We start from the raw sequence: 14,115 nt of genomic DNA, 5'->3' as shown, positions 1-14,115 counted from the left end.
ATTCACTTAATGGGATTAAAATGACACAGAGTGAGAGGACTGAAAAGAAGTCCCCATGTGTTCACTGAACACAAAAGAGAAACAACTTAACAAATATATGTATTCAAAACACAAAAGTGTTAGCAAGTAAGAGATAAAATTCATGTTTAGATTAAGAAGGCCTCTCACTGAGATTTTTTATGTGCTTTTATTCTAATACATTCCCCCTCATTACCTTTGAAGCAGTTTAATTCAATGCTAAGGATACATTTAACACTTGAAACAAAAAAAATAAATTTCCAATAGAAAGACAAAAATTAGTGATTATAGACAAAGTAGAGATGACTGAGAGGGAAAACTGGAGTTAGATTCTGTCTCTGACATCAGGGCATACTTGGCTGGAAAACATTTTTTCCACTTAAGGATAATCTTTAAAAGTTATTGGAATCTCTGCCTGCTTTCATATCCTTTGCCTCTGGCAAACGTCCATTCACTCTGACTTTTGCAATAGTAAAAATAACTAAATTTGACTCAGTAAAAACAAGTATTATTTTACAAGTACAAACCGAAAGTCAATCCAAGGTTTGGCTTGTTGTTTTTTGAAATTGATGCTAATTTTAAGCAACGATTCAGAGAATCCCTGGAGGTTTATATGAGCTCATTAGTAGCAAAAGCATTTTTAAGTAATGCAAAGTGTTTTCAAGAGCCAGAAAGAAGCTCTTTACACTGCTGAATCACTTGGCACCTTCACATACCCACCTCATGTTCTTGTTACCCAGAAGACAGCAGCAGAGTTTGAAGTAAAACCTCCCTCTGTGGCGGTATTAAAAGCAAGATACGTGACTCTTGATTTTTTGTATTGGAATGACTATGACATCTTAAAACTTAACTTGGGGTCTATGGGTGAGGTCTTCAGAGATGAACTTAGTACTCTCATAAAGGTCTTACTTTTATTTTATCAATTATATGGAACAACAGCTAACATTTTACTGAGCAGAACAAGAGATTAACAAGAACTTAAAATGGGAGAAAGGACAGGTGAGGTGGCTCATGCTTGTAATCCCAGCACTTTGGAAGGCCAAGGCATGAGGATCATTTGAGCCCAGGTGTTCAAGACAAGCCTGAGAAGCATAGGGAGACCCTGTTTCTACCAAAAATTTTAAAAACTTACCCCTCCACATATTCCAAAAATAGTAATAAATTTAAAAATTGGCCAGGCATGGTGGTGCATGCCTCTAGTCCAAGCTACTCAAGAGGCTGAGGTGGAGCCTGGGAGGTGGGGCCCCTTGAGTAGCTAGGACTACACGCATGCACTTGAGCCTGGGAGGTAGAGTGAGCCATGATCACACCACTGCACTCCAGCCTGGCCAACAGAGTGAGGCCTTGTTTCAAAAAAAAAGGGGGGGTGTGGGGGAAGAAAAGGTATAAGAATTAAGAAGCCACCCTCATGCTGTGATAAATATCTGCAAGCTTTAGCAACTGTCAGCTGAAGCAATTTGAATAGTAAATGTTTTGTGTCAGAAGAGAGCTACACTGAAGGCTTCTGACAGTGGTGCAAATGTGGGAGGCATAAAGCTGATACTTGGGGACATAATGAGAGTTGTGACTGGGCCTGCATCCAAATGCCTGCTGTCACCAGTGGTTCAGAAACAGTGGACTCACCACTCAAGAGCTGCGAGGAGGTTTGGGCCCCATCATGGGAAGTACTGACCACATCATACAAGGAAACCTGATTTGTGGCTCCTAGCAACCTAAAATCATAGACTGTTCAAAGAAACTAGAAATGTTTCTAGAAAGGAAGCTTGGGGCCCCACATAAACATCCTCACCAGGGAAAGAAACTGGGACCCAGGGAGTCAGAAGAAATCTATTCCAAGAACCCAAATCATCATGTAAAAGAGACATTACGCTTGATTTCCCTTCAAATTAATTCAGCTTTGTCCAATCACATGAAATGAAGATACTGTAAACATGCAAATGGCCCTATGTGCTCCTTAAAGTTATTTTTGTCTCAAACAGTCTTGAATAATTAAATTTATGTGCCCTCCAAAATGTAAAACTAAAGTATTATAAAGGTTTTCCTGTGGCCCCCAGTGACCATTAAGAGTACTTCAAAATATACAGAATCATAGAAAAATAGCTGCTTCATCTAGACAGAGACAACTATTTGCTTCAGCAAATACTGGGTCTTTTAGAAGACGGTGTCAATTTTATTGCTTTTTGAAATGCTGTGTAAAGCATGGTACTTAACAATTTGCACATTGGGCAATTTCCATCTGTAAGTTTAAATATATGTGATAAGAAAAAGTACATGCATATTATGGATATATAAAACTTTTCAAAATCATCATCTTTACATTAGAAATTTCTTCACACAAACAACCTGAAAAAAAAGTAGCAAGTGGCAAGAACACCCTAAGACTGCAGAAAATCCAGCTTTCTGTTTAAGCAGCCTTTCACTGAGAGACACGAGTGATGGCAGATGAAGGCCTCTTCAGAATAGACTCAACAGAAAATGACAGTGGTTCATTCACCGAGAGTTTTGTTCCAACTTGTTTGGCTACAAAAAGGTCTTTTGCGCACCTATCTATTGTAAATGTGTACTTCTGGTTCTCCTTAACTAAACACTCTCTGTGTTTCTTAGGGGTCTCTTCAAAGGCCTCTTTGACAAATGGTGTTTTCAACTCAGGACCCGATTTGTCATTAAGCGTTTGCTGGAATAATGAGTGGAATGGATTATGTCTAAGTGGCAGAGGGTGCCTGGTGTTTTCTTTGCTGATCTTCGTTAAGACATGCCCTTGAGCTGCCAGGGAGTCCATGTCAACAACAGGAGAGAAATTCCGTCGGGGTGGGGAGAATGCGGACCTCTCTGGGACAGCCTGATGACCCTGAAGGTCACTTCTCGTGGTCTGGATCTCAGGAGTGTGAGGCAGCACCAGGGAGCCTTCCAATTTCGATGGCATCATGTCATGCTCTGCACTGAGCCCATCCTGGACTCGTGCTCCCTTCAAGTCCCAGCTGGCCCCAGGCTTCAGGGCTTGAACTGAGGTGGTGGCATTTAACAGGCATTGCTGGTAGAGGAGGGTGTCGCTAATGGGGCCACACTTGGGCCAAACTAAAAATCTTGAGGACACGGGATACTGTCTATAAGTCGTGGCCACGCTGACATTAGAAGAAATTAGTTCCATATTCCCAGACCCTGAATACTGCATGGTTAAATCAAGGCAGGTGGGCAAAAAATTACAGAAGTCCTTGCTCTGTGGTTCCACTGGGCTGGGGCTGTAGGCACTTTTGTAGGAGTTATAGTCAGGTCCAGGCACTATGCGGTTGGGCAGAAACAGAGCAGCAGCTTGAGAAGTTTCCAACATCTCCCTTTCTTTATATTCTCTCTCCAGCATAATGTTCTCCAACTCTTTATCAGCAAAGGCTCTTCTTTTCCTCATCCTGTCACTAACTGGGGGAGGTAGAGGGAAGGTCCCTCCTACATAAGTCTCCGCTGGAATGGGGCGATAGCCTAAAAGAAGCAAAGATTGCACATGAAAGAGATTAACATCTACGGAAGAAAAATCTGGACACCCAGAAGGTAACAGCAACACTGCAAATCAGCAGAACAGTTATTTTCAGTTCTATCTCACTACTATTTTTATACAGATGCAAAAGTACGGGTTAGGTTTAAAATAGTTTCCTGGGAGGGTGAAAGATATCCATATTGCAACTTGTTGTTGTTGCTGTTGTTGTTGTTATGGATTTGTTTGCTTGCTTGCTTCAACAGGCATACTTTATTGATTAAAAATTTTAATATTCTTCCCAGGCCCCCTATGCATTAAGAGACAAGGCTATTCATCTTGTATCAATCAATGTTTTATTATTATCCATGTCATCTTTTTTCATTATTAAAAAATATATCTATACCTAGAGCTGATGTCACTTTTATTTTCTAAAGATGGTTCATTATGTACACACTGTAATAGCTGTAGAATAATCCAAGGAGAACTAGGAAAAAAGAGAAAGAAAGAAAGAAAGTTAAAGGAGATTCGTGAGTAGAAAAAGGAAAAAAAAGGCTTAAGAAAATAGAGAAGCATAGAAAATTGAAAAGAGCTGTTAACTAGTCAAACACACTCTACAGTGAACAATTTAACCAGGCCCCTTCCCCTGACTACCAGTACAAAAAAAAAACAAAGCAAAATAAAACAAAACCCAAAAACGGTGGGGAGTATTCCCTGCTCTATTGAAAATAACTGTTCTAAAACATTTTTCCCAAGCTCTAATCATTTTGTCCGGATACCAAAACGGTTGAACAAGCAATCATTAGAACACAGGCTAAGTCATCACAGGAATAGGAACAAACTCAAAAACAAAGATTAGTGTAACATAAATAGAATTCCTGGGGGCATAAAATACTTGAAGTATTTCATCACCCTCAAGCACTCACCTCTACCAAATTTGTTTGAAGGATCCATTGTTATATTTGTGTTTACATAGTGACAAACCCACCAGACTCATTTACAAATAGAATAAAATTTGAAAATTAATGTTTCCATTTCTACGGTAAGTTTTTGCCAGGAAGTTATTCAGTTGAATTTACTATTCCATTTAGTCCTCAGACTTCGCAAGTTGCTTCGGCACAATCTCAGTTTATCAATGTGGCCCTATTATTATAAATCTGTTTATCCAGTTTGTAACCAAATTCATTTTTAATTCATAAGAAACCACTCTATGGTCAGAAGTATGCAACACATGATAGGACACACACAAACTTCAAAACCTGTCCAGAACCAACAAAATTCAGAAGCTACACAAGAAAAAAGCAGAATCTAAATGTCTACTTAAAAAATTTTGTTTACTTTCAGCCTGAATTTCATGAAGTGGCAGTGATTAAAGCAAATGTTAACTTTCCCTTATTTAAATTTTTTAAAATTTAAAGAAAAGCGGTTAAAAATAATCAATATATTATTGAAAAGGTCAATAAATAAATTCCATACCCAAATAGAGATGCTTTTAAAAATCGGTAATATTTTAAGAAAAAATAACGTATCCCCAGGCTTTCATGAAAGTGAGAACATGGAGAGAGAAAGTTAGAGATTTTGCACTGTTCGCATTCAACCTCCACTTCACTTTCTGGATTCAAAACCTTTTTCAGATTCTATAACCTTGATTGTCAAAAATGGTAAAATGAAGTTTGGAATAACAGGAATTACCCAAGTAATTAAAAAAAAAAAAAAAAAGTACAATGAAAAAGAGTTGAATCTGAGGTTGAACACCCAGACTAAAGGTCTTTATTGGTTGGGCAGATGTTAAACTCCTCATTTGACTTCATCTATTCAGCTCCCATAACTAAGAAAAGTGGAGGTGGTTGTGTTGTTTTGTTTTGCTTTGTTTAGGTTATTTATTTCCTTCCAAGACATCTGCTTCAGGGTCACTTGGCAGTATATCTTTGTACATCCCTCACACGGAGTAAATTTCACATGCACTCCACATTAACCCATTAACCACTAAGCAGACAACCAAATAATAGGAATTCTTAAACTGGTGGTGACAAAAACCTCAGCAGGTATGTGAGATTCATTTTCCCAGGTGGCGGTTTCCTTCCTAGAAGAAAACTTTCTGGCTCTGGGACCATGCTAATCTTCTCCCTATTGGTTCAGTTTTAGTGTATGGGCTCAGAGAACGCCTAAACAAAACCTTTCTAATAAAAAGTATTTCCCTTTAGATAGCACTTTAACTGATTAATAAATACACTTTGTGCCTGATTGATGAGAGTCATTCAACTCGGTTTAAAAGGCTGAAGGATAGTTTTGTTGCTTTACCTTCTAAAATGCTTTTGGCCAGCAAACTGGGGGCTCTGACTTGCCTCTGGTATACAGTTTTGCGCTCGAAATTATTCTGTTTCCCAGAAAGCCCCTTCTTGTCCTGTAAACACAAGAAACATCATCAATAATGCCCTGAAAGAAAACGGGGGCGAGAAGGGGAAGGACGGGATGTTAGTAAGTCTTCTAGAAACTCTCCCCCTTCTAAATGTATTGAATTTTCCCATTCCGTGTGAAAAATAATTACAAACGAATTACTATCAGCACCCAATATTCCTAGGGCAAAGAGCTGGAATCTCCACTGGTGAGCTGGGCCCCCTGCTTTCTCCAGCACAGTCACTCTAAACTTCAGACCTATGACCAGAAGTGAGGGGACATCCCGGAGGGAAGTGAAAAAGTGAAATCCCTTTCAGGGGGGCGCCCGACCTCAAGAGATGGTTGCAGCCAGGCTGGGTCCTGGGAGCCCACCTGTCGGGTAGAAGGTGCCCAAGGTCTGCTGTTAAGCAGTGAGGCCAGGCGGATTTCTCCCTGCGGCAGGGCGGGCACGATGGAGTGACAGGGTAATGAAGAGATAAGGGTCTCCTGGGTCCAGCTGCGAACTCCGAATTTGCGCTTTACAGACGCCCGCCCTCGCCTCCGCAGTCACCGCCAGCTGGTGGGATTCTGAGGCCTCCCACGCCCGCGCCCTATCCAGCATATGCTACAGAGAACGCGTGGGAACGCAGGGCCGGCGATGACCCATGCGGGACGCGGGAGGAGGCCAAACCCAGGACCGGGTGCCCTTGGCGTCCAGCGCGCTCTCCCGGGCCCTGGAGAGGCGTTCCAGTGGGGTTGCGACCTTCAGTATGCCTGGCAATCCATTCCCCAGCTCCTCTCCGCCAAAAAGTAAAATTGAAAATCTTCCCTGGTCCTGAGTCTGGGAGGAGGCCCTGTGAAGCCTCGTTTGCTGAGCTCTCCCTGTCCAGGCGCATATGGAAACAAATACAACCACCAAGGTTCAAGAGCCTCTCTCAGAAAGAAAACCCTGGCTCTCCTCGCAGCTGGAGTCCTCCGATGGGAAGCAGCAGAGACCCTCCACCTGCTCTTAGGTAGTCTGCAGGGACGGTAGCTTCGGATTGATGACCTTGGGTTGCAGGCATCTAATTTCTCATACACTTTGTGTCTCATCTGTAAAATGAGTGTTCTGGATATCTCAAACGTCCAGGTGACCGCGGAAGCACCGAGTGCATGCGTGCTGCGTGGTTCTTTTTCTCCATCATCACTAGTACAGCAGTGACGAGTCTGGAGCTGCACGCCGCGCTGTGGATCAACCACTCTCCCCCCAACCCCTCCCTCAACACCACGAAAATACACTTTTAAATGTAAAAAAATAAAAACAAATTGATTTTCTCACGATGTTCCAAATGGGCCTAATCACTTTCAAGGCCTCTCTACCTGCTTTTTAAGAAAAAACATTTCCCAAGTTCCCCAGAGATGCCTACTTTCTCCCTCCCGACCCTGCTTGCCAGTGTAGGCAGAAAAGCGTTCTTACCACCCTTCCTAGTGAGAGACAGGCGCCGCAAGGCCCTGGGCGCCGGGGTGTGGATAGCTGCCCCGTTCCCCTCCAACTCTCCCACCTCCACTGTGGCCTGGGATGCCCCAGGGGGGCGCGTCCCGGGCCGGGCGGGTACGCACCTCGGTGGCCTGCTGCCTCCGGAGCGCCACCTGGGCGGCCATGACGCGCTGTCGCTCCACCACCAGCAGGCAGTTGGCGCACTGGCAGTCGCGCCAGCGACAGAAGCGCTTGTGGCCCTTCAGGCAGGACACCACGCCGTGGTTGCGGCAGCGCGCGCACTTGGGCGTGCGGCTCAGCTTGCGCGGCTCCGCGCCGCCGCCCGCAGGAGTGCAGCGCTCTGGGGGACCGGTGCCGGCGGGTGAGGCCTGAGGCGCGAGCGGCGGCCTCGGCTGCAGTCCCCCCTGCTGCTCCGGCTGGCCGGGCATCCCGGGGGACGCGCCTGCCTCTTCGCCGTCGCCCTCTTCTTCCGCGTCTTCGTCCACCTCGTCGTCATCCTCGTCGTCCTCACCGTCCCCGTCGGCCGGCGGCGGGCTGGGCTCTGGGGGCGTTGACCGCTGCGCCCCGCAGCCGTCCTCTTCTAGCTCCAGGCTCTCGACATCGATCTCCCAGTCCCCGGCCGCCAAGCCAGCCTGCGGGTCGGCCATGGCGCTCGGAGCTTCGCTGGGGCCTGAGCTCGGCGGCCCTCACTCTGGGGAAACACAAAGAAATCCAAAGACCCACCGGCCCCGTCAGGGACCATCCCTGAGCCTCCGGCCCAAAGCTCCTGGTCTGCCCGCCACCGGCCCCTTGAGTTATCCTGTTCTCATTACATGTCCCTCACTTCCAGGCCACACGTGCCTTTCTTGTATCTCTAGGGCCCCCAGGGATCTACAACCCAAGAAAGGTTTTATTTTATTAATTCTAAGTGCTCTGTAAGTACCTGACCTTTAACCGTAGCCCTCTCTGGCTTTACACAGGCTTTCCGGACAAGTCCCTGGGTAACTCACTTATCACACACACAAAATATTGTGTCCAACTAGGCTGGCCCAGGCCACTTGTCAGATTTCCCCATACTCAAGTAGTAAGGCCATGATGCATAGGAAACTATCCATGGAAGAACTGTTTTCCTTTCATTACAAGTGGCCCTTCAGACCCACTGAAGTACCACTCCATGCTTCCCAAATGCCTCTCATCAGCCTACATCACCACAAGGACCCCTCCTTGGGCTTGAAGAGGTCCTCTCACCCCCCTCCCCAAAATAATCAACTGAAAACCAAAATTTTGTTGTCATTAGACTCCCATAGGGGCAAAGAGCACAAAGCTACAGATGCCCGTCCAGCCTTAATAGTACTTGGGGCGCCACAGGGCTGAGCTGTGTGGGCTCTCTGTACTTAGGGCTTGGTTTACATCTTTAAGGCAAGGCATTCAAGTCAAACAGAAAAGGTGAAGGATGATTCACGCCCTTTGCCCTCCCTGACACCCCGAGCGGCATCACAGCACTCACCAAAACTTTGAGGCCCGGGCTGGTAGCCCAGTCAAAAGATATCCAGCTTTAGGATCTGGCGCTAGGGCTGCTGGCTGTGCATGCAAACAGAAATCGGGGTCGCTACCCTCAACCACGAAATCGGGAGCTGATAGCTGGAGGCCCGGAAAGAACCCACTGGATGGTGGAGAGGAGGGAGAAGGTGGAGGGAAGGAGAGAGGAAGCCAGTCAAGTCCTCAGCGACCTAGCCCAGCACATCCCGAACTCTGCAAAGTTCTGCTCGGTCTTCTGCAGCCTCGGGCGCCTCACCTTGCTGAGGCCGCTTTCGGCTTCCTCTGACCCAAGCTGGGCGGGAAAGGTCGGGCCGCCCCCGCCTGGCTCAGATCGCGAGCTCAACGAGCGGGCGAGCGCAGCTGCACTCAGCGCAGCGCCACTGGCTTCTGTCGCCAAACTGCGCTCCCCTTCCTAGTATTATCCGCTCGGGCCCCAGAGCTTTACGTCCTCTGATTGGCCGGTTGTCAGGCGGTGTGTACACTGATTGGCCGAGGCACGGCGGCTGGGCGCCCTCCGCCTCTCGCGGTCTACACTCTCCTCCCTGAAGCGCTCCGCCAGAGTCCGCCCGCCGGGCCTTCGGTGCAGCCGGGTCGCCTGTCCAGAATTTAAACCCGAGGTATGACGGTGCCTGCAAGAGAGAAGTCGCCATTTATCTCGCGGACTGGGAAACAAGCAGAGATACACTCTGAGGAATGTGAGAGAAGGTAATAAACGACAAGAAAGAGATCAGAAGGACCAGTATTGGTCTCTATCAGCATCACAAGTATTTCGGCGACTCAATCAATAATTAATCCAAACTGGGCCTAAAAATGATGCCTCTCTATCTATCGGGGCGTACAGCGACATCCTTCTTTCTCCTGCAAGAGTGCATCAGTGGTTACCTGGCACCGAAGCTCCTAGTTAGCATACAAATGGCCTGTTGATATTTCTGTGTCTAGTGCCAAGTATTCTCGAAGTGCCAAATAGTTCCTCATTAACCTTCACCGAGCCCGTGTGGCAGGTGGCCAAGTCAACTACAAGTCACTTACATTTTTCTGCTGTATCAGTTGCTATTACGGTTAATTTGAGGAAGATCAGAAATGCATGCTATTAAGAGATTTAGGTAAATCCACTCACCCTAAGCATGCATTACACAAACCTCTTTAAAAAAAAAAAAAACTGCTTTTTAGTGTGCATAGTTGTATTTATAGACTTTCTAACGACTCCCTCGAAAAATCCTTTACAAAATGTTTAACAATAAAAAAAAATCCAACATATTAAAAGAAGGAATTAGTCTTCTAATTAAACTCTGCTTTACATTTCTTGAACTCCATTTAAAGTAATATGGACGCTTTTCTAACTGCATCTGTAAATAATCAAGACCTCTCAAGTATGATCTGTTTAGGAGACTTTACAAAATTGAGTGTCATCGCACTGAGCACATAGTAGGCCTGCAACAAATACTTGTTGAAGGGTGGAAATTCCTGACGTAATTCAAACCTTACTTTTCTCCGAGTCTGTCAGAATGTTAAAAGTTAACCTGGCTCCGAGAGGTGGGAACAAAGGCAGCTTAGGAACTACCGTGGAACTAACGCGACCAGCCAGAAGCACTATTCTCAAGCCTTTAGCGATGTTGGAAAGTTCCTCCCCGGTGACCAGGCACTGGGATTCCCATTTGTACGAGTGCTTCTTCCCAGAGCCTCTTGCGAAGCCCAATGAAGGAAGTAGAGAAACAGTCCTGCTTATTCTCTTCGGCTTTTCCGTAGCTCTGGAGACTCAGAGGGTGACTTGGGAGCGGTGCGCGCTCCGACAAGGGACAGGGGGTCACACAGACTGTTACTTCCTCTCCCTTGACACCACCTTGTAACACCAGGTTCTTTTTGCACATTTTTAATACCCACTCATCAAAGCACATTTCCTTCACCTGCACTGGAGCGTTTAAATTCTTGACAGCAGCAGAAATATGTTCCTATCCCAATTTTTTCCATCGACGAAACTGAGGTTCAGAGAGGAGCCCTGGATCACCCAGTAGTCTCCGGAAGAGCAATGGACCTGTTGATGTCTGTTCTGAAGTCCCAGAAACTTTGCAGAGTCCCTCACTCCCAGCAAGAAAGACTCGCTGTGGGTTTGCTTTTTTAAATTGTATTCTCCTGCACCCCTTCTGATTTTAGTACCTGGGATTACTACCAGCAGCCCTCCTGTAACAGGACCGAGCACGTTTTTATCAAATCATTCTGTTTTTTCACCGTGTTCCCCTGCTAGCTACATTTCTGCCTTCGCAAACAGGCATTTCAGTGCTTCTGCCCCAGGACGTGTATGCAAACTACAAACCCCCACCACCGCTGGCTGTGTGTGCATGCGGTTGGCAGGCTGGGCTTTTATTTTATTTATTGCTTTTAAGGTTAGGGGTGGTGGTAAGGAGATGAAATCATTAGCCCTTCACCAGTTCTTCTAAATGTTAAGAAACAAAATCAAGAAAGTAGGTTTGCTAACTTTGGAAAACTAGATTGAGGGGAAGGGGGACCGGAGAAGAAACAGGAGGAGAAAGGGGTGTAAGCCTCTGTTTCCAAAACTGAAAGTAAACGAGCAGCCAGCAGCTCTTGCACTAGTTCGAAATTTTAAAACTGCTGCATAAGGAGGAAACAAGCGGGATTTGTGTACAATAAACCACGCTGGCTGAGGTCAAATGGGAGATGGGACTGCAGGTCCCAGCGTATGCAGAGAACAAGGTCCTCAGAATGTTCCGGCAGAGCCACCAGCCTTCCTCTTGCCTGTGCTCCATCCGTACTGACATAGGGAAAGCTGAGCCCCAGTGCTTCCTGGAGAGGGTGGGTCCCAGCGCGGTGGGCTTAAGATTGTTCCCTCCCCTAGCTCTTAGCTCACCTCTAGCGAAAACGCGCCACTGCTCTCTCCAGACATTTTGCCCATCTCCACGTGCCCCGCCAGTCCCACCCTCCCTACACACCAGTCTGCGGCACAGGGGAACAAGCAGCTGTAATCATAACTCACTTGAATTACACTCAATCCCTCCGCCTGGAATGCCTCCAGAGAATCAGGATCCCAGCAATTACTGGGAAACGAGGTCGTGGGGCGGGGCGAGGAGGAGGAGAAAGGAGGGTCTTCATCCTGGGACGAACTTCAGGAAGTCTGAGAAGCTCCGATATTGAATGGGAAAATAAGTACATTTGGGGGAAGGGGAGGAGTAATTGTCATAGTTTTTACCGGATTGTGAAAGGAATCTACTGCTGCTCGAACTGTTTAGTAAATTAAGTATTCAGAGGGAATAGGAGCCAGAGAGCCTGGGCTGGAGCTGTTTGTTCCACTAGCTAGGTGATCTTGGTCACTTATTTTTCTGCGGCTCAGTTGCCTCATCTGCAAAGGGGAAAGAGTAGCCTGCCTTGGCCCGACTCCGCAATTATGAGGATAGCACGTCTTCACAGGTTAGGAGTTCGGTACAGACGTTGATTCCCGAGGTGGCAGCACAGGCAGTCCGGGAAGGCCTGGCCAAAGCGTGCCTTGAAAACTTGATTGAAAGGCGAGGGCTCAAGGAATTCAGCTCCCCTCTCGAGGTCCCTCTCTTAAAAGGGGTCAGGCCGTGACTGAGGACCTGGTGAGGTGAGGAAACAGAAGTCCTTTGCCTTGTAAACCGACACCAAATTACAAAGTACAATTCGGAGTCCCTCCTGTAAATTACAAAGCAACTGGGCGGCTGTTGACTCAGCCCAGGGAGCTAGGCTGGCGGGGTTTGCCTCTTGGAACTGACCGGCGTGGGGCCCCCTTCCCCCTCTGCCTCCCTCTCCCTTTACCCCAAATCTCTCTCGCCCTGTATCCCTTCCCTTTCTGGCGCAGCTTGGACCCACCGAATTTCTCTTTGGGCGAGTCACGCAATGAAACCTGAACAAAAATAGAAGGAGGCCCAGCACTTTGGGAGGCCAAGGCGGGTGGATTGCTTGAGTCCAGGAGTTCGAGACCAACCTCGGCAACAGGACGAAGCCCCGTCTCTACTTAAAATACAAAAAATTAGCCGGGCGTGGCGGCATGCGCCTGTAGTCCCAGCTATTCAGGAGGCTGAGGTGGGAGGATCGCTTGAGTCTGAGAAGTCGAGGCTGCAAGAGAGCCGACATCGCACCACTGCACTGTAGCCTTAGGCGACAGGAGTGAGACTCTGTCGAGAGAGAGAGAGAGAGAGAGAGAGAGAGAGAGAGAGACAGAGAGAGAGAGAAACTCTTCGTTGTTGTTTTTTCCTGGATGAGGGTGGTTTTCCTTTTTTCTTCAAACACCCTGCCACAAATTTTAAAATAAAATAAACAAAGGAGGAAAGTGAGTTTCAAATTGGTTCCCGCTCACCCATCAAGTTCCTTTTGCGAATCCCATCCCACCCAGTTGGCCCCGGAGCCAAGCAGCTCATGTGGCTTCCCTCTCGCGCAGCCACATAGACTTGGATCCCTTTCGAGGGTCCTGGCTTCTGCAGCCTGGCCCTGCCACCTCCCACTCCGCTCACAGAGCTAATCGCGGGAGTTGGTCCTGCCCTGAGCGTTCCCCCTACACATCCCCCACCTCCGCCCAGACTCTGTCTGCGCGGACAGCCCAGCTTAGAGGCCGAGCACCGGGGTCTCGGAGCCTGACAGAGGCAGGTTAGAATACGGATCTGCCCCTTTCTGGCTAGGGATAGTGAGAAGGTCCCTTAACCTTCCTCTGTGCCTCACTATCCTCAACTGCAAAATGGGGTTCACCTATAAGGAGGCGACTCGTGTAGATGCCCTAGCACGGTGACCCGCCCATACTGAACATTCAGTACTTGGGAGTAATTTGTGCTATTTTTGTGGTTATTTTAACTCCATTAGCTAGGCTGCAGAGAGCCCGAGGCTGGGGGAAATCCGAAGCCCGATTTCCTCCGTATTCCACCCAACTTTCCAGTTTTGGAGTCCTCCAGAGGAGGCTGGGATCGGCGGGAACCCTCTCCCTCCACCTTCAGCCTAAGTCGCCTTGTTAAATCAACCTGCCGCGAGCGCCCAGGGTGGCGACTGACGTTTGAAAACGTTTAAGCATCCCAATAGAAGTGCTTTGCTGTGGCCGGCTGGGCTGTGGTTTCTCCAGAGCTGACCTCGAAGGCACCTCTTTCTGTGGAAAGCTACTCAACGTTGTACCGTCTCACGACTTTGACCGGCTGCGGACGCGGGGAAATAAATAATCCCAGATGGGATTGCGGAAATATGATTTCCCAATTTACTTTGCGTAATCAAATATACGACCTGTCACAAGTCATGGGGGTGGAAGAGG

At 47.3% G+C, this 14,115-nt stretch overlaps 1 protein-coding gene across 2 annotated transcripts; it reads right to left on the bottom strand.

The window, feature by feature from the left end:
• Nucleotides 1-2,167: 2,167 nt before the first annotated feature.
• Nucleotides 2,168-9,723, bottom strand: DMRT2 (doublesex and mab-3 related transcription factor 2). 2 transcript variants are annotated; one of them, XM_009188866.4, is made up of 5 exons: nt 8,824-9,723; nt 7,460-8,028; nt 5,786-5,888; nt 3,891-3,971; nt 2,168-3,492 (listed from the first exon to the last, which is right to left on the bottom strand). In XM_009188866.4, exons 2-4 carry the CDS (start codon nt 7,982-7,984, stop codon nt 3,916-3,918), a joined length of 684 nt encoding a protein of 227 aa, XP_009187130.1. In that variant the 5' UTR covers nt 7,985-8,028; nt 8,824-9,723; the 3' UTR covers nt 2,168-3,492; nt 3,891-3,915. The 2 variants fall into 2 exon arrangements, with proteins under 2 accessions (XP_009187130.1, XP_009187128.1); XM_009188864.4 differs by lacking the exon at nt 3,891-3,971.
• Nucleotides 9,724-14,115: the final 4,392 nt, after the last annotated feature.

Source organism: Papio anubis, chromosome 13, assembly GCF_008728515.1.
Source record: "Papio anubis isolate 15944 chromosome 13, Panubis1.0, whole genome shotgun sequence".
Classification (NCBI taxonomy): Eukaryota; Metazoa; Chordata; class Mammalia; order Primates; family Cercopithecidae; genus Papio; species Papio anubis.
Note: the sequence above shows the minus strand (reverse complement) of the source record. Positions and strands in the feature narration are given on the sequence as shown.

What these genes read in the sequence shown, in the direction of transcription:
- DMRT2 (XM_009188864.4), bottom strand. Translation starts at nt 7,984, where the DNA reads ATGGCCGACCCGCAGGCTGGCTTGGCGGCCGGGGACTGGGAGATCGAT. An exon ending in GGAGGCAGCAGGCCACCGAG is followed by an intron (nt 5,889 to 7,459) that starts GTGCGTACCCGC and finishes TTGTGTTTACAG; the next exon opens with GACAAGAAGGGGCTTTCTGG. An exon ending in GGCCAAAAGCATTTTAGAAG is followed by an intron (nt 3,493 to 5,785) that starts GTAAAGCAACAA and finishes TGCTTCTTTTAG; the next exon opens with GCTATCGCCCCATTCCAGCG.